At 39.0% G+C, this 18,833-nt stretch overlaps 1 protein-coding gene across 1 annotated transcript in view; it reads left to right on the plus strand.

Annotated features, from left to right (window-relative positions):
• LOC309800844 (trimeric intracellular cation channel type B-like) overlaps positions 1-18,833 on the plus strand; it is an 85,226-nt gene that overhangs the window by 41,015 nt on the left and 25,378 nt on the right. The window contains exon 5 of the mRNA XM_082615165.1: positions 5,653-5,770. Within this exon, the coding sequence (XP_082471291.1) occupies positions 5,653-5,770 (118 nt within the window). The remainder of the gene's footprint in view (positions 1-5,652; positions 5,771-18,833) is intronic.

An 18,833-nucleotide genomic window follows, 5' to 3' on the forward strand; every position in this document is an offset into this window, starting at 1 on the left:
CTGTACTGAGACTTGGCCTTTTATCCTTAGATCTTACCAATTTATTTTAAAAAACATTTTGGGATCTCTAAGTGTGGAGGAAACAGACAAACATAAATAAAAGGATAATGGGAAGAAAACCAGGAAACCTAAGTTTTTCAAGAAGTCTGCTCTCTTAAATGTAGCTTTTAAAATAAATATTGATTCCTTTTTCTGTGGGTTCCTCCTCTTAGAAAATAAAACCAAACAAAAACTCTTGGATTATTGTAGAACTGTGGGAAGAGTGTGTATTTATGGAGCAAGAACTACATAGGAACAGAATTCTCTGGAATCAATTGTAGGCTCTTGGCATTTTCATTAATTTTCACCCAGATTTCAAATTATTCATAGTTTCTGGTAGTAAAATGTCAAGCTTATGGTAACAGTCAATACGTTATCATAAAGCCCTATTAGTTGCTTTAAAAGTGAGAGTTGAGTTTAACTATTAGGTTGGCCAAAAAGTGCCTTCAGTTTTTAAGTAAAAAAAAAAAGACACTTTTTTCATTTTTACCAAGAACTTTATTGAACAATGTATTCACCCTTTTGTTCCACTACCTTCTGCCATTTTTCAGGCAACTTCATAATTCCATCTTCCCAAAACTTTTTATGTTTTTGAGCAAAGAACTGTTCCAGGTGCCTTTTACAGTCTTACAGGGAATTGAATTTTTTTTCCATTAAAAGAATTTTGTAAAGATCGAAGTAAATGGAAATTCGAAGGTGCAATGTCTGGTGAATACGGCAGATGAATCAGAACTTCCCAGGCAAGCTGTAACAGTTTTTGCCTGGTCATCAAAGAAACATGTGGTCTTGCGTTATCCTGATGGAAGATTATGCATTTTCTGTTGATTAATTCTGGACACTTCATCGAGTGCTGCTTTCAGTTGGTCTAATTGGGAGCAGTACTTCTTGGAATTAATCTTCTGGTTTTCTGGAAGGAGCTCATAATAGAGGACTCCCTTCCAATCCCACCATATACACAGAATCAGTCTCTTTGGATGAAGACTGGCCTGTGGTGTGGTTGGTGGTGGTTTATTTCACTTGCCCCATGACCTCTTCCGTTCCACATTATTGTACAGTATCCACTCTTCATCGCCCGTCACAATTTAAAAATGGAACGTTTTCATTACGTTTAGTAGAGAATTGCATGCGGAAATACGGTCAAAAAGGTTGTTTTCGCTTAACTTATGTGGAACCCAAACACCAAAGCAATTAACATAACCAAGCTGGTGCAAATGATTTTCAGCACTTGATTTGGATATTTTGAGTATGTCAGCTATCTGCGGCATGGTATAATGTTGATTGTTCTCAGTTAATATTTCGATTTGGTCTCTATCAACTTCAACTGGTCTGCCCAACCGTGGAGCATCATGCAGTGAGAAATCTCCAGCATGAAACTTCACGGTCCACTTTTGACATGTTCAGTCAGTCACAGCACCTTCTCCATATACTGCACAAATCTTTTTTGTGTGTTTCAGTTGCGTTTTACCTTTCTTGAAATAATAAAGCATAATATGCCAAAAACGTTGCTTTTTTTCTTCCACCTTCAGTGTTAAAATGGCTACACAAAAATTCACTAGTTTTGATGTCTTTTTAACTGCACGCTGATGTGACAGCTGTCACATACAATGTAACAAAATTGTTTCGAATGAAGTTAAAGACAATTAAGTGCTACTAGAGCCATCTGCGGAAGAAACTCAACAAACCTTTTGGCCAACCCATTACATATAAAAATAAGAAAAAGATTAGAGGAAATAACCCATTCTATGCTTGTACGATGCAGACTACCTTTTGCACCCATTTAAGAGAATCTAGTCGTTAGGTGTTCTCTAAAGACACTGACCCAATCATAAGTCACAAATATATCCCTGATGCACCTGAAAATGAAATAGAGAAATACAGTTACTATTCCTGCAATTCAATAAGGAAAGCCTTAGGATTTAGTGGCCATAATAAGCAAGGCGGGGAAGTCTTCATGTGAAAATAAACTCATTAGAATGGATTAAAAATGAAGGTTGAGAAGCAGTACGAATGATGAAGTTTATGTTTGAGTGAACCAGTAGATTTCAGGATGTTTACCTTGGAATGTACCCCTTAAAGCTTGAATGAGGTAGTTTAGAAATAGAACAAAGGAGCTTTGATCGATAATAAGTTATAAATAAAGCATTAGTGTTATTCACTGGAAATTTTTCTCATTTCGAGTATGTGCTTTGAAACGTCTTCCATGAAACATTTCTTGGGACTGTAAAACTGAAATCAAATTGTGATTCTCCTGTGTTCACAGCCTTGCAGTGACTCCCCAGATGGCGTGTGAGACCCTCCAAGGTCTGTGTCTCTCCCACACCTAATTTCCTCTGACTTCAGCTCTTACTGTTCTCTCCCTTGCTCACTGCACTCTGTCCTTGAGCAAGCCAGGTGTTGTCTGGTTTAAAACTAACTTCTCTCTCTGCCTAGAATCTTCTTCCTCAGGTGGCCAACTCCCTTACCTACTTTGCTCAAAGGATTTTCTCAAAGCTTACCTTCTCCATGAGGACTACCCTGCTTAAAATTGCAACACTTCCCTCTATTTCTCCCACAGCATTTATCATATTTTATAATTTACTTATTCATTATGTTTATTTTTCTCTCCCTTTGGCTTTCCTCCGTGCTTCAAAGAATACAAGAGGTGAAGTATAGGGATTTTGTCTTTTTTGATTGCTCTTATATCCTAAACACCTATCACATATTAGACAGCAAATATTATGTGAATGAATGAATGATTAACAGTTTGTCAGGTGAGATCATTGGGATCCATTATGATATTTTGGGTATGCATATATATATATATGTTTTTATATATTTATTACCAAATACTTTTGTATAGTGGAAAAAGCCTGTATGGTCTTAGAGAATACATATATTGTAATAAACAGAATGTTGGTAAAAATATGAATGTTAGAGGTGCTGGTGAGGTCTTAGAGGAATTGAAGAACATGATACTGGAAACTGGAAGAAAGGTGATTTAGTTATATGGCTGCAGTTGTGTGGAAAGCATAATCTGTAAGGATCGAACTTGGATATTTAGTTGAGTTTCAGAAGCAAAGTGTTGGTGGTCTGAGCTGGTTTCCTCTTGCTTCTTACAGTGAAGTGTGAGAGGAAAGAGTTGAATTGAGGGAATAACTGCTAAACAAAGAAACCAAGACTTGATGATTTGGGAAATTCTCAGCCTATCCAGATTGCAAAAGATGATAAAGTTAGGAGAGTCATTCTTAGGAAACGCCTGCTGTGGAGAGAAAGTTAAGGGTGTGGCTGGACAACTTTTGCTAGTGTTAAAAGAGATTAGGCGTGTGATTCATGGATCCATTCAGCTATCATAGCAGAAGCCTGGAATAGAGATGAGATTATCCGGGAAAGATCTGTGAAGGACCATCTTGACTGATGGCATGGATCCCCTGTGTCATGCATAGGAAACCCAAAAGATTTTTGAAAGTGTTGTATCGGCAGAAACACTGCCAGGTTGGACTGAAAGGGACAGAGACAAGATGAAATAAAAGAAGTCAGACTCCCAAAATTCTACAGGTAGAAACAGACTGATAAAATTTTTAGCCGTTGATATGTGCTACCGTTCAGGGAAAAGGAAGAATGGCTTTAAGGTGGGAGCTGCGGGCCTAGAAACCTGAGGCCAGACCCATAGGCTGGAGTCACAGGTGCAAAAGCCAGAGCCATGAATGCAGAGATTAGAGCTGTAAACTCAGAGGATGGAGCCTCAGGCCACAGAAGATTATTCCTGGGTCTTGAAACCTAATGGGATTTGCCCTGCTGGATTTTGAAATTGCATAGGACTGTGATCACTTTCTTCCTTCCATTTTCTCCCTTTTGGCATGGGAGTGCTTATAGCTGTTACCTATGCTTATTCCACCATTGTATTTTGGAAGCAGATAGCTTATTTACTACGTTCACAGGAAACTAATATAATAAGTCTAAGAATTTTCTAAATGCATTCTGATCTTCGTAACCAATCTCATTGACTTTTTCTTAAAAAATCCCAGCCCTGCTCCAATCCCCTGCTTCAATTTATTGTTTACAAAATCCTTGCTCCTCAGATTCATTGCTTCTGAATTTATGCTGTACGAGAACACAATCCAAAGTAGAATATGTGTATGCTAAGATGCCCGTGATGAGGCACTGTTGTTCAGAAACCAAACTATTAGAAACAGAGTAGCCAAAGGTCATTAAGACAATGTCTTAATGGAATTAACTACTTATTTTTTATCTCATCCTTTTAAAAGTCAGTTTGGTGTACATTTTATGATACAGTTGTACATGTACATAATTTATAAATTAATTGATATATATTAAGGAGTGTCTTAAAACACTTTTACCACTAGAGATGCACAGTCAGAAAGTTTGTGGACCACTGTTCTAAAACAGGAATGCTGCCCAGTTATTGGTAGGCAAGATCCAAACCCCTGTTACCCAAACCTAACTGTTTTGAACTCAATCCTTAGCTTGTACTGATTAAACAAGCTACTTATTTTTCATAGAATGGTTTATAGGGGCTTTTAAATTTGTCATATTTTATACTATGGCATTCTAAGAGTTTATTATTTATCTTTTTCTAGTTTTAAGCATAAAGAGCTAGAAAATGATCTGCTACTGAGATATACTTTATGTGGCAAATATATGACATGAAAGTAGTGCTTGTTATATATGTTAATAGATAAACATCTTATTATAGACTTTAAATTTTAATGTATTGGCTAATGCTAGTATTTTGTGCTGGAGTTAGCTAAGTGATGTGCTGGAGCTGGCTCACACTGTTTTATGAGAGCCATTCCACCCAGCAGCCTGAAGTGGGCTGTGGGAGTAGAGTTGGGCCTCTGTATCCATGGTTTCTGCATCTGTGGATTAACCAACTGTGGATCAAAACTATTAGAAAAAAAGTTCCAGAAAGTTCCAGAAAGCAAACCTTGAATTTGCCATGTACTGATAACTGTTTACATAGTACTTATACTGTAATTACAACTATTTACATAGCATTTACATTATATTAGGTATTGTAAATAATCTAGAGATGATGTAAAGTATGTGGGAGGATGTGCATAGGTTCTACGTAAATACTACATCATTTTATATCACGGACTTGGGCATCAGTGGATTTTGGTAAGTGTGGGGGCTCCTGGAACAAATTCCCTGCGAATACCATGGGGCGACTGTGTTTACACCGTGGAAATGAGGAAATGCTGCAAATCAGGGCTTTCTTTTCCATCCCCCATCCCACCCAAGCTTGGTTAGCACTATAAGGTTTTTCAGGGCTAACATACTTTTCCCAAATCATGCTGTGGAACGTGGGACTTTCAAATCCTTTGTGAAAAAGTGTTATGTAGTCAATTCAGAAATATTACCTATAGAAATGTACTCTCTTTATCAGAAAGTCACAGTATGTATGAACATTCTAAACTTTGATACCTTATGCTGTGAAGAAAGGTATTTAACTTTATGTAACTCAGCATTTCCAAAACTTTATATTTACAGAACTCGTTTTTGTGTTACATCTATTAATAACTCATTAAATTAATATTTTGAGAATACTGTTTGAGAAATATAGAGATAAGTAATATTTAATACTTACTGAGTTAAAATGTTTTTTATTTTCAGCTCTGCCAAGGTAACCCTGCTGGGGTCAGTTATCTTCACATTCCAGCAAACCAAGAATCTGGCAATACCAAGGCATGCTCTTATGTTCCTCTATACTATGTTTCTTGTGGTCACAAAGGTAAGAGTTCAAAGTAGCAATAAAGCAGTATTACAAATTCTGTGTAACCAAAATTCTGCATAAGGCAAGTAACGGAAAATTTTATTTTTTATTATAGTCTAAAAATATCAATTTTGGGGAGTTATTCAGCACATCCATGACTTACTGAAACATAGCTCTTCCATGATTCCTCATTTGATTTATGCTGAGGCTATCAGGAAGGATCTGCAGATAACCTTGTAGTATTTACATTGGAGACCAGAGAGTAGTGGAAATAGCCAAGGCTGATCAGAGACTGCAAAGTGTTGTGTCATTTGTAAAATGAGGTTCTTGGAGTAGATGTTCTCTGAGGTTCCTTTAAACTTTAGAATTTTTATATTTTTATATGAGGACATATTTGTGGTCAGTCTCTTTAATTACTGTTGTCTGGTTGGATGCTTTATCCCTTCTTGAAGTTAGGAAATAGTATAAGACGGTATAAGATCCTAGGTTTCAGAGACAGGCAGTCTTAAATTCAAATCCTAGCTTCGCTGTCTAATCCCTGAACAGGCAAGTTACTTAATGTCTCTGAATCCTGATTTCCTCGTCTTCATTGTACCGATTGTTGATATGGTTCGAGATGACGTATATACCATTCTATGACTGTGTCGGACACATCTTTTTTATTTTTATTTATTTATTTTTCGCTGTGTTGGGTCTTCGTTGCAGCACATGGGCTTTCTCTAGTTGCGGCAAGTGGGGGCTGCTCTTCGTTGTGGTGCACGGGCTTCTCATTGGGGTGGCTTCTCTTGTTGTGGAGCGCAGGCTTCAGTAGTTGTGGCTCGCGGGCTGTAGAGCACAGGCTCAGTAGTTGTGGCGCACAGGCTCAGTAGTTGTGGCACACAGGCTTAGTTGCTCTGCAGCATGTGGGATCTTCCTGGACCAGGGCTCGAACCCGTGTCCCCTGCATTGACAGGCGGACTCTTAACCACTGCGCCACCAGGGAAGCCCTCTGACACATCTTATGAATTTTATTTCAGCTGTATGATGAGACTAATTCTGATTATTATTCTTCCTACAATTTTTATATATTCACTATTCATGAGTAGACAATTGATTTTAAAATATTATTATTTAAGCCTAGAGAAATTTTATAGATGTCTGTATCTCAGCCTAGATATTTTTGGCTAAAAACTTACCTATGAGGGGGCTTCCCTGGTGGCGCAGTGGCTGAGAGTCCGCCTGCCGATGCAGGGGACACGGGTTCGCGCCCCGGTCCGGGAAGATCCCACATGCCGCGGAGCGGCTGGGCCCGTGAGCCATGGCTGCTGAGCCGGCGCATCCGGAGCCTGTGCTCCGCAATGGGAGAGGCCACAGCAGTGAGAGGCCCGCGTACCGCAAAAAAAAAAAAAAAAAAAAAAAAAGAAAAAGACTTACCTATGAGATGCTTAGAAGGAAAACAATATATATTATATAAGTTAATATTTTAGAAAGAACCAAATCACTGTAGGGATCATTTATTTTTATTCCAGTAGTCTCTGCAGTGGAGGTGATCTGTGGTTGTTGTACTTCAGATATCTGAGGCAAAATTTCTTCATATGTGCCTTCTTCTAACAGTCATCAACTTTTGAGCTGCATTTTTTTGTAACATTTTTACTGAGATATATTTTACATACCATACAGTTCATCCATTGAAAATGTACAATTCAGTGGTCTTTAGTATATTCACAGAGATGTGCAGCTGTTACCACAATTGATATTAGAACATTTTCATCACCCAAAATAAACCTCATACCTGTTAGCAGTCACTTCACATTTTCCCTCAATCCCCTCAACTGTAGACAACCACTGATCTACTTTCTGTCTATAAATTTGCCTATTCTGACATTTCATGTAAGTGGAATCATGCAGTACCTGGCCTGTGACTGGTTTCTTTCACTTGCATGATGTTTTTGATGTTCATCCATGTTGTAGTATGTATCAGTACGTTATTCCTTTTAATTGCCAAATAATATTCCATTGTATGGGTATACCACATTTTATTTCTCTTTCAGTTGATGGACTTTGGGCTGTTTTACCTTTTGGCTAATATGAATAATGAGCTATGAACATTCAGGTACACGTTTTTGTGTGGACATATATTACATTCCTCTTGGGTGTATCATGTAGGAATGGAATTATTAAATCATATAGTAATTCAACGTTTAATCTTTTGAGGAACTAACGGACTGTTTTCCAAAGTGGCTTCATCATTTTACATTCCCACCAGCAATGTATGTGAGAGTTCTCATTTCACCACATGCTTAACCAATGCTTATCTTTTTTATAGCCATCCTAGAGGGTGTGAAGAAGCAGTTCACTGTGATTTTGATTTATATTTCCCTGATGACTAGTGATGTCGAGCATTTTTTATGTGCTTCTTGGCCATTTGTATGTTTTCTTTGGAAAAATATTTATTCATGTCATTTGCCCTTTTTTAATCATGACTTTTGTCTTTTTAATGTTGACTTGTAAGATTTCTTTATGTATTCTGGATACTGGACCCTTATTAGATTTCTAGTTTGTAAATGTTTTCTCCTATTCTGTGAGTTGTCTTTTCACTTTCTTCATAGTGTCCTTGGAAGCACAAAATTTTAAAATTTTGATAAAGTCCAATTTGCATATTTTCTCTTTTGTTGTGTATGTTTCTGGTGTCATATCTAAGAACCCATTGCCAAATCTAAGGTCAAAAAGATTTACCTCTATGTTTTCTTCTAAGAGATTTATAGTTTTAGCTCTTATATTTAGCTCTGTGATCTGTTTTGAGTTAATTTTTGTGTATGGGATATCTAGTTGTTCAAGCACCATTTATTGAAAAGACTGTTCTTTCCCTCATTGAATTGTATTGGCACCCTTGTAGAAAATCAGTTTACTGTAAATGTAAGAGTTTATTTCTGGACTCTCACTTGTGTGTGTGTGTGTGTGTGTGTGTGGTACGTGGGCCTCTCACTGTTGTGGCCTCTCCCATTGCGGAGCACAGGCTCCGGACGTGCAGGCTCAGCAGCCATGGCTCACGGGCCCAGCCGCTTCACGGCATGTGGGATCCTCCTGGACCGGGGCGTGAACCCGTGTCCCCTGCATCGGCAGGTGGACTCTCAACCACTGCGCCACCAGGGAAGCCCCTGGACTCTCACTTTTATTCCATTCATCTCTATGCCTATTTTTATGCTTGTACCATGCTATCTTAATTATTTCAGCTTTGCAGTAAGTTTTGAAATTGGGAACTGTGAGTCTTCCAGGTTTGTTCTTCTTTCTCAGGATTGTTTTGACCACTCTAGGTCACTTGAATTTCCGTATGAATTTTAGAATTAACTTGACAATTTCTGCAAAGAAGGCCAGCTTATGTTTTCATAGGGATTACATTGAATCTGCAAATCAGTTTGGGGAGTACTGTCATCTTAATAATGTTAAGTCTTATAATCCATCAACATAGATTTTAAAAATTTATTTAGGTCTTCTTTAATTGTTCTCAATTATGTTTTCAGTATATAAGCCTTACACTTCAGTTGTTAACTTTATTCCTAAGTATTTTGTTCTTTTTGATGCTGTAGTAAATGAGATTTTTTTTTTTTTAGAGTGTTATTGCAATCCTATTTAATGTCTGGCTTAGGAGAAGAGAGTGGATTCTTTTTATTTATTTGTTTGTTTATTTATTTATTTATTTAGGGCTGTGTTGTGTCTTCATTTCCGTGCGAGGGCTTTCTCTAGTTGTGGAAAGTGGGGGCCACTCTTCATCGCAGTGCACGGACCTCTCACTATTGCGGCCCCTCCCGTTGCGGAGCACAGGCTCCAGACGCGCAGGCCCAGTAGCCGTGGCTCACGGACTTAGTTGCTCCGCAGCATGTGGGATCCTCCCGGACCAGGGCCCGAACCCGTGTCCCCTGCGTTAGCAGGCAGACTCTCAACCACTGCGCCACCAGGGAAGCCCGAGATTGTTTTTTAACTGTTTTATTTTCAGATTGTACCTTGAAAATGTGTAGAAATGAAATTGATTTTTTATATGATTTTGTGTATTGTAACCTAGCTGAACTTATTTATTAGCTCTAATAGTGTTTTTTTTAAAATGGATTCCTTAGGGTTTTCTACAAGATCATGTCATTTGCACATAGAAATAATTTTCCTTCTTCCTTTTCAATCTCCATGTCTTTTATCTCATTTTCTTGCCCAGTTGCCCTGTCTAAGAACTTCCAGTACAGTGTTGAATAGAAACAGAGAGAATGAACATCCTTATCTTCTTTTTGATCCTAGGGAGAAAGCATTCATTCTTTCACTAACAAGTATGATATTAGCTGAGGATGTTTTATAGATGCCCTTTATCAGATTGAGTAAGTTAGTTCTCTTCTCCTCCTCGTTTGTTGAGTGTTTTTATCATGAAGTAGTGTTGGGAGCTATATAATTTTTGAGAGTTTCTGACTTTAATCTTTAAAGAAAATGAATGTGTATTGTGGGTTTAGTTAGATTAACTGGTACTGGTATCTGTTAAATTTTTTGAATTGCAAGGATCAGTTTTTGTTGAAGGCCTAATTTGTGGAATAAAAATGATAGCTTTTCTTACAATTACTGCCAGACATATAGTTGTTTATTATAGCACCTAAACTTAAATACCATATCACAAAGTGATAATAAAAAGATATTTTAAAGTAGAATAACATACAGTATTGAACTTTTCTCATAGTATTCCTTAAATCTTCCTTATTAGAATATTATTCCCCTAACATTTTAGAATAATATTCTAATAATATTCTAATAATTTAGAATAATATTCCCCAACATTTTACTAAATATTCACCAACTTCTAAACATATATTCATTTTTAGCTCATCCTTTTGCCCAGATTCCCTTTAGATTTATACTGATTTTTAAATAGCTTGTGATTTGTTTGAGTAGCTACTATAGTTTTTCATTTCTTAGGTATAAAATAATGAATTGACAGAATATACAGAGAAAAATTTGGCACTAATTATTTTTCTTTACCTTGCTTTTCTTGTATTATTTATATAGTTAGGAAATTTGCATTGTGTGTTTGTTTTGGATAATAATCCAGTGTTTTGACATATACAGAGATGCTAATAAATATGATTTCTCCTTTCAAAGAGAATATCTCCCACAAGTAAGACAAGGGCACAGGTATCTATAATACAAGTATAAAAATAGTAACAGAAAGTAAGTGCCACCAGTATTGCTCGACCTCTAGTATCTCGGTTGTCATCTCACCCACTAGAAGCTGCTCTGTGGTAAAACTCAGGTATTCTCACTGTTGAAATGTGCAGCCTAGCTATGGACTTGTGGCACCATCCCATGTAGACATTGAAGTCTCCTCCCCGCCCCATGCCTGCCTATCTTCCTCCTGACACCCTGCCTGAGGATTCCAGTTAGTTTAGCTGCACCTAACGTCAGTCTCTCCCATCGGAGATGATTTGAGAAAAGTTTCAGAAGCATGGAGTATCTTTTGGCTCCTCAGTGTAAGAAGTTATTGTGAAATAAATAAAGCAAAGGGAGACTTGAGTGGTCAAGAATGATTAAAACCGAAAAGAGGCTGTTGGATTTTGAAATTGAGGTATTTGGAGACCTTGGTAAAAGTAGTTTCAAATGGACTGTTAGAGAATGGAAAAAAGTTTTTGATAGACTGAGATGAAAAAGAAGAAGTAAAGATGAGGAGTATAAACTACTTTAAAGGGATTTAGAGTCTAAACAAAAACAACTTGGGAGGGGAATTTGGCAATATCTGATAAAGTTGAAGATTTATGTATCTTGGACTTCCCTGGTGGCTCAGTGGTTAAGAATCCACCTGCCAGTGCAGGGGACACGGGTTCGAGCCCTGGTCCAGGAAGATTCCACATGCCGTGGAGCAACTAAGCCCATGCTCCACAGCTACTGAGCCTGCGCTCTAGAGCCCGTGAGCCACAACTACTGCGCCCGCGTGCCACAACTACTGAAGCCCGTGCGCCTAGAGCCCGTGCTCCACAACAAGAGAAGCCACCACAGTGAAAAACCCGTGCACCGCAACGAAAGAGTAGCCCCTGCTCTCCGTAACGAGAGAAAGCTTGTGCACAGCAACGAAGACCCAGCTCAGCCAAAAATAAATAAATAAATTTATATATATAAAAAAGATTTATGTATCTTGTGAACTAGTAATTCCGTTTCTAGGTATAACCTACATCAGTCTCCCAAGGTGTAATACAGAACCCAGCTTCATCAGGATCTCTTAAAAAATGTTTTAGCATTTAATATTCATTTACTAAAAACTTAGGAATGAGCTCCTTTCAAATTAACCAAAAAATCAACTTTACTGAAGTATAATTTGCATATAATAAAATATAGTCATTCTAGAGTTTCAGTAAATTTGTGTACCTATGTAACCACCACCACAACCAAGATATGGAATATTTCCATTACTTGAAGAAGTTCCTTGTGCTCTAATCAGGTAAATCCCAACCACCACCCATGTCCCCAGGGTGGACCACCCATTTCCATGTAAGTGGGATCATATAGTATATATTTTTTCTTTTTTTTTTCTTTTTTTATTTTTTTATTAGTTTCTGCTTTATAACAAAGTGAATCAGTCATACATATACATCTGTTCCCACATCCCTTCCCTCATGCATCTCCCTCCCTCCCACCCTGCCCATTCCACCCCTCCAGGCGGTCACAAAGCACCGAGCTGATCTCCCTTTGCTCTGCGGCTGCTTCCCACTATCTATCTACCTTACGTTTGGTAGTGTATATATGTCCATGCCTCTCTTTCGCTTTGTCACAGCTTACCCTTCCCCCTCCCCATATCCACAAGTCCATTCTCAAGTAGGTCTGTGTCTTTATTCCCGTTTTACCCCTAGGTCCTTCATGACATTTTTTTTTTTTAAATTCTGTATATATGTGTTAGCATACAGTATTTGTCTTTCTCTTTCTGACTTACTTCACTCTGTATGACAGACTCTAGGTCTATCCACCTCATTACAAATAGCTCAGTTTCGTTTCTTTTTATGGCTGAGTAATATTCCATTGTATATATGTGCCACATCTTCTTTATCCATTCATCCGATGATGGACACTTAGGTTGTTTCCAGCTCCGGGCTATTGTGAATAGAGCTGCAATGAACATTTTGGTACATGTCTCTTTTGGAATTATGGTTTTCTCAGGGTATATGCCTAGTAGTGGGATTGCTGGGTCATATGGTAGTTCTATTTTTAGTTTTTTAAGGAACCTCCATACTGTTCTCCATAGTGGCTGTACCAATTCACATTCCCACCAGCAGTGCAAGAGTGTTCCCTTTTCTCCACACCCTCTCCAGCATTTATTGTTTCTAGATTTCTTGATGATGGCCATTCTGACTGGTGTGAGATGATACCTCATTGTAGTTTTGATTTGCATTTCTCTAATGATTAATGATGTTGAGCATTCTTTCATGTGTTTGTTGGCAGTCTGTATATCTTCTTTGGAGAAATGCCTATTTAAGTCTTCTGCCCATTTTTCGATTGGGTTGTTTGTTTTTTTGCTATTGAGCTGCATGAGCTGTTTATAAATTTTGGAGATTAATCCTTTGTCAGTTGCTTCATTTGCAAATATTTTCTCCCATTCTGAGGGTTGTCTTTTGGTCTTGTTTATGGTTTCCTTTGCTGTGCAAAAGCTTTGAAGTTTCATTAGGTCCCATGTGTTTATCTTTGTTTTTATTTCCATTTCTCTAGGAGGTGGGTCCAAAAGGATCTTGCTGTGATTTATGTCATATAGTGTTCTGCCTATGTTTTCCTCTAAGAGTTTGATAGTTTCTGGCCTTACATTTAAGTCTTTAATCCATTTTGAGCTTATTTTTGTGTATGGTGTTAGGGAATGATCTAATCTCAAACTTTTACATGTCCCTGTCCAGTTTTCCCAGCACCACTTATTGAAGAGGCTGTCCTTTCTCCACTGTACATTCCTGCCTCCTTTATCAAAGATAAGTTGGCCATATGTGCGTGGGTTTATCTCTGGGCTTTCTATCCTGATCCACTGATCTATCTTTCTGTTTTTATGCCAGTACCACACTGTCTTGATTACTGTAGCTTTGTAGTATAGTCTGAAGTCAGGGAGCCTGATTCCTCCAGCTCCGTTTTTCGTTCTCAAGATTGCTTTGGCTATTCGGGGCCTTTTGTTTTTCCAAACAAATTTTGAAATTTTTTGTTCTAGTTCTGTGAAAAATGCCAGTGGTAGTTTGATAGGGATTGCATTGAATCTGTAGATTGCTTTGGGTAGTAGAGACATTTTCACAATATTGATTCTTCCAATCCAGGAGCATGGTATATCTCTCCATCTATTTGTATCATCTTTAATTTCTTTCATCAGTGTCTTATAATTTTCTGCAAACAGGTCTTTTGTCTCCTTAGGTAGGTTTATTCCTAGATATTTTATTCTTTTTGTTGCAATGGTAAATGGGAGTATTTTCTTGATTTCATTTTCAGATTTTTCATCATTAGTGTACAGGAATGCCAGAGATTTCTGTACATTAATTTTGTATCCTGCTACTTTACCAAATTCATTGATTAGCTCTAGTAGTTTTTTGGTAGCATCTTTAGGATTCTCTATGTATAGTATCATGTCATCTGCAAACAGTGACAGCTTTACTTCTTCTTTTCCAATTTGGATTCCTTTTATTTCCTTTTCTTCTCTGATTGCTGTGGCTAAAATTTCCAAAACTATGTTGAATAAGAGTGGTGAGAGTGGGCAGCCTTGTCTTGTTCCTGATCTTAGTGGAAATGGTTTCAGTTTTTCACCATTGAGGACAATGTTGGCTGTGGGTTTGTCATATATGGCCTTTATTATGTTGAGGAAAGTTCCCTCTATGCCTACTTTCTGCAGGGCTTTTATCATAAATGGGTGTTGAATTTTGTCGAAAGCTTTCTCTGCATCTATTGAGATGATCATATGGTTTTTCTCCTTCAACTTGTTAATATGGTGTATCACATTGATTGATTTGCGTATATTGAAGAATCCTTGCATTCCTGGAATAAACCCCACTTGATCATGGTGTATGATCCTTTTAATGTGCTGTTGGATTCTGTTTGCTAGTATTTTGTTGAGGATTTTTGCATCTATGTTCATCAGTGATATTGGCCTGTAGTTTTCTTTCTTTGTGACATCCTTGTCTGGTTTTGGTATCAAGGTGATGGTGGCCTCGTAGAATGAGTTTGGGAGTGTTCCTTCCTCTGATATTGTTTGGAAGAGTTTGAGAAGGATGGGTGTTAGCTCTTCTCTAAATGTTTGATAGAATTCGCCTGTGAAGCCATCTGGTCCTGGGCTTTTGTTTGATGGAAGATTTTTAATCACAGTTTCAATTTCAGTGCTTGTGATTGGTCTATTCATATTTTCTATTTCTTCCTGAGTCAGTCTTGGCAGGTTGTGCATTTCTAAGAATTTGTCCATCTCTTCCAGGTTGTCCATTTTATGGGCATAGAGTTGCTTATAGTAATCTCTCATGATCTTTTGTATTTCTGCAGTGTCAGTTGTTACTTCTCCTTTTTCATTTCTAATTCTATTGATTTGAGTCTTCTCCCTTCTTTTCTTGATGAGTCTGGCTAATGGTTTATCAATTTTGTTTATCTTCTCAAAGAACCAGCTTTTAGTTTTATTGATCTTTGCTATCGTTTCCTTCATTTCTTTTTCATTTATTTCTGATCTGATTTTTATGATTTCTTTCCTTCTGCTAACTTTGGGATGTTTTTGTTCTTCTTTCTCTAATTGCTTTAGGTGCAAGGTTAGGTTGTTTATTCGAGATGTTTCCTGTTTCTTAAGGTGGGATTGTATTGCTATAAACTTCCCTCTTAGAACTGCTTTTGCTGCATCCCATAGGTTTTGGGTCGTCGTGTCTCCATTGTCATTTGTTTCTAGGTATTTTTTAATTTCCTCTTTGATTTCTTCAGTTATCACTTCGTTATTAAGTAGTGTATTGTTTAGCCTCCATGTGTTTGTATTTTTTACAGCTCTTTTCCTGTAATTGATATCTAGTCTCATAGCATTGTGGTCAGAAAAGATACTTGATACAATTTCAATTTTCTTAAATTTACCAAGGCTTGATTTGTGACCCAAGATGTGATCTATCCTGGAGAATGTTCCATGAGCACTTGAGAAAAATGTGTATTCTGTTGTTTTTGGATGGAATGTCCTATAAATATCAATTAAGTCCATCTTGTTTAATGTATCATTTAAAGCTTGTGTTTCCTTATTTATTTTCATTTTGGATGATCTGTCCATTGGTGAAAGTGGGGTGTTAAAGTCCCCTACTATGAGTGTGTTACTGTCGATTTCTCCTTTTATGGCTGTTAGTATTTGCCTTATGTATTGAGGTGCTCCTATGTTTGGTGCATAAATATTTACAATTGTTATATCTTCTTCTTGGATCCATCCCTTGATCATTAGGTAGTGTCCTTCTTTGTCTCTTCTAGTAGTCCTTATTTTAAAGTCTATTTTGTCTGATATGAGAATTGCTACTCCAGCTTTCTTTTGATTTCCATTTGCATGGAATATCTTTTTCCATCCCCTTACTTTCAGTCTGTATGTGTCTCTAGGTCTGAAGTGGGTCTCTTGTAGACAGCATATATCTGGGTCTTGTTTTTGTATCCATTCAGCCAGTCTGTGTCTTTTGGTGGGAGCATTTAGTCCATTTACATTTAAGGTAATTATCGATATGTATGTTCCTATTCCCATTTTCTTAATTGTTTTGGGTTCGTTATTGTAGGTCTTTTCCTTCTGTTGTGTTTCTTGCCTAGAGAAGTTCCTTTAGCATTTGTTGTAAAGCTGGTTTGGTGGTGCTGAACTCTCTCAGCTTTTGCTTGTCTGTAAACGTTTTAATTTCTCCATCAAATCTGAATGAGATCCTTGCTGGTTAGAGTAATCTTGGTTGCAGGTTTTTCTCTTTCATCACTTTAATTATGTCCTGCCACTCCCTTCTGGCTTGTAGAGTTTCTGCTGAGAGATCAGCTGTTATCCTGATGGGGATTCCCTTGTATGTTATTTGTTGTTTTTGCCTTGCTGCTTTTAATATGATTTCTTTGTGTTTAATTTTTGACAGTTTGATTAATATGTGTCTTGGCGTATTTCTCCTTGGATTTATTCTGTATGGGACTCTCTGTGCCTCCTGGACTTGATTAACTATTTCCTTTCCCATATTAGGGAAGTTTTCAACTATAATCTCTTCAAATATTTTCTCAGTCCCTTTCTTTTTCTCTTCTTCTTCTGGAACCCCTATAATTCGAATGTTGGTGCGTTTAATGTTGTCCCAGAGGTCTCTGAGACTGTCCTCTGTTCTTTTCATTCTTTTTTCTTTATTTTGCTCTGCAGCAGTTATTTCTACTATTTTATCTTCCACCTCACTTATCCGTTCTTCTGCCTCAGTTATTCTGCTATTGATCCCATCTAGAGTATTTTTCATTTCATTTATTGTGTTTTTAATCGATGCTTGATTCATCTTTAGTTCTTCTAGGTCCTTGTTAACTGTTTCTTGCATTTTGTCTATTCTATTTCCAAGATTTTGGATCTGGGAAATAGAATCTTGGATCATCTTTACCATCATTATTCTGAATTCTTTTTCAGGTAGACTGCCTATTATCTCTTCATTTGTTAGGTCTGGTGGGTTTTTATCTTGCTCCTTCTCCTGCTGTGTGTTTTTCTGTCTTCTCATTTTGCTTATGTTACTGTGTTTGGGGTCTCCTTTTTGCAGGCTGCAGGTTCGTAGTTCCCGTTGTTTTTGGCGTCTGTCCCCAGTGGCTAAGGTTGGTTTAGTGGGTTGTGTAGGCTTCCTGGTGGAGGGTACTAGTGCCTGTGTTCTGGTGGATGAGGCTGGATCTTGTCTTTCTGGTGGGCAGGTCCACGTCTGGTGGTGTGTTTTGGGGTGTCTGCAGACTTTTTATGATTTTAGGCCACCTCTCTGCTAATGGGTGGCGTTGTGTTCCTGTCTTGCTAGTTGTTTGGCATAGGGTGTCCAGCACTGTAGCTTGCTGGTCGTTGAATGAAGCTGGGTGCTGGTGTTGAGATGGAGATCTCTGGAAGATTTTTGCCGTTTGATATTATGTGGAGCTGGGAGGTCTCTTGTGGACCAGTGTCCTGAAGTTGGCTCTCCCACCTCAGAGGCACAGCACTGACTCCTGGCTCCTCAATTTGGGATGATTTGTTGTCTATTCATGTATTCCACAGATGCAGGGTACATCAAGTTGATTGTGGAGCTTTAATCCGCTGCTTCTGAGGCTGCTGGGAGAGGTTTCCCTTTCTCTTCTTTGTTCTCACAGCTCCTGGGTCTCAGCTTTGGATTTGGCCCCGCCTCTGCGTGTAGGTCGCCGGAGCGCGTCTGTCCTTCGCTCAGACAGGACAGGGTTAAAGGAGCAGCCTTTTCGGGGACTCTGGCTCACTCAGGCCGGGCGGGAGGGAGGGGCACGGAGTGCGGGGCGAGCCTGCAGCGGCAGAGGTCGGCGTGACGTTGCACCAGCCCGAGGCGCACCGTGCGTTCTCCCAGGGAAGCCGCCCCTGGATCCCGGGACCCCGGCAGTGGCGGGCTGCACAGGCTCCCGGAAGGGCGGTGTGGACAGTGACCTGCGCTCGCACACAGGCTTCTTGGCGGCGGTAGCAGCAGCCCCAGCGTCCCGCGCCCGTCACTGGGCTCCGCGCTTTCAGTCGTGACTCACGCCCGTCTGTGGAGCCCCTTTAAGCAGCGCTCTTAATCCCCTCTCCTCGCGCACCAGGAAACCAAGAGGGAAGAAAAAGTCTCTTGCCTCTTCGGCAGCTCCAGAGTTTTCCCGGACTCCCTGCCGGCTAGCTGTGGCACATTAGCCCCCTTCAGGCTGAGTTCTCGCCGCCAGCCCCAGTCCTCTCCCTGCGCTCTGACCGAAGCCCGAGCCTCAGCTTCCAGCGCTGCGCGCCCCGGCGGGCGAGCAGACAAGCCTCTCGGGCTGGTGAGTGCCGCTCGGCACCGATCCTCTGTGCGGGAATCTCTCCGCTTTGCCCTACCCAGGTATGTGGGGAGTTTCTTGCCTTTTGGGAGGTCTGGGGTCTTCTGCCAGCATTCAGTAGGTGTTCTGTAGGAGTTGTTCCACGTGTAGCTGTATT

This window comes from Mesoplodon mirus (genome assembly GCF_964341445.2).
Source record: "Mesoplodon mirus genome assembly, chromosome: 1".
Lineage (NCBI taxonomy): Eukaryota > Metazoa > Chordata > Mammalia > Artiodactyla > Ziphiidae > Mesoplodon > Mesoplodon mirus.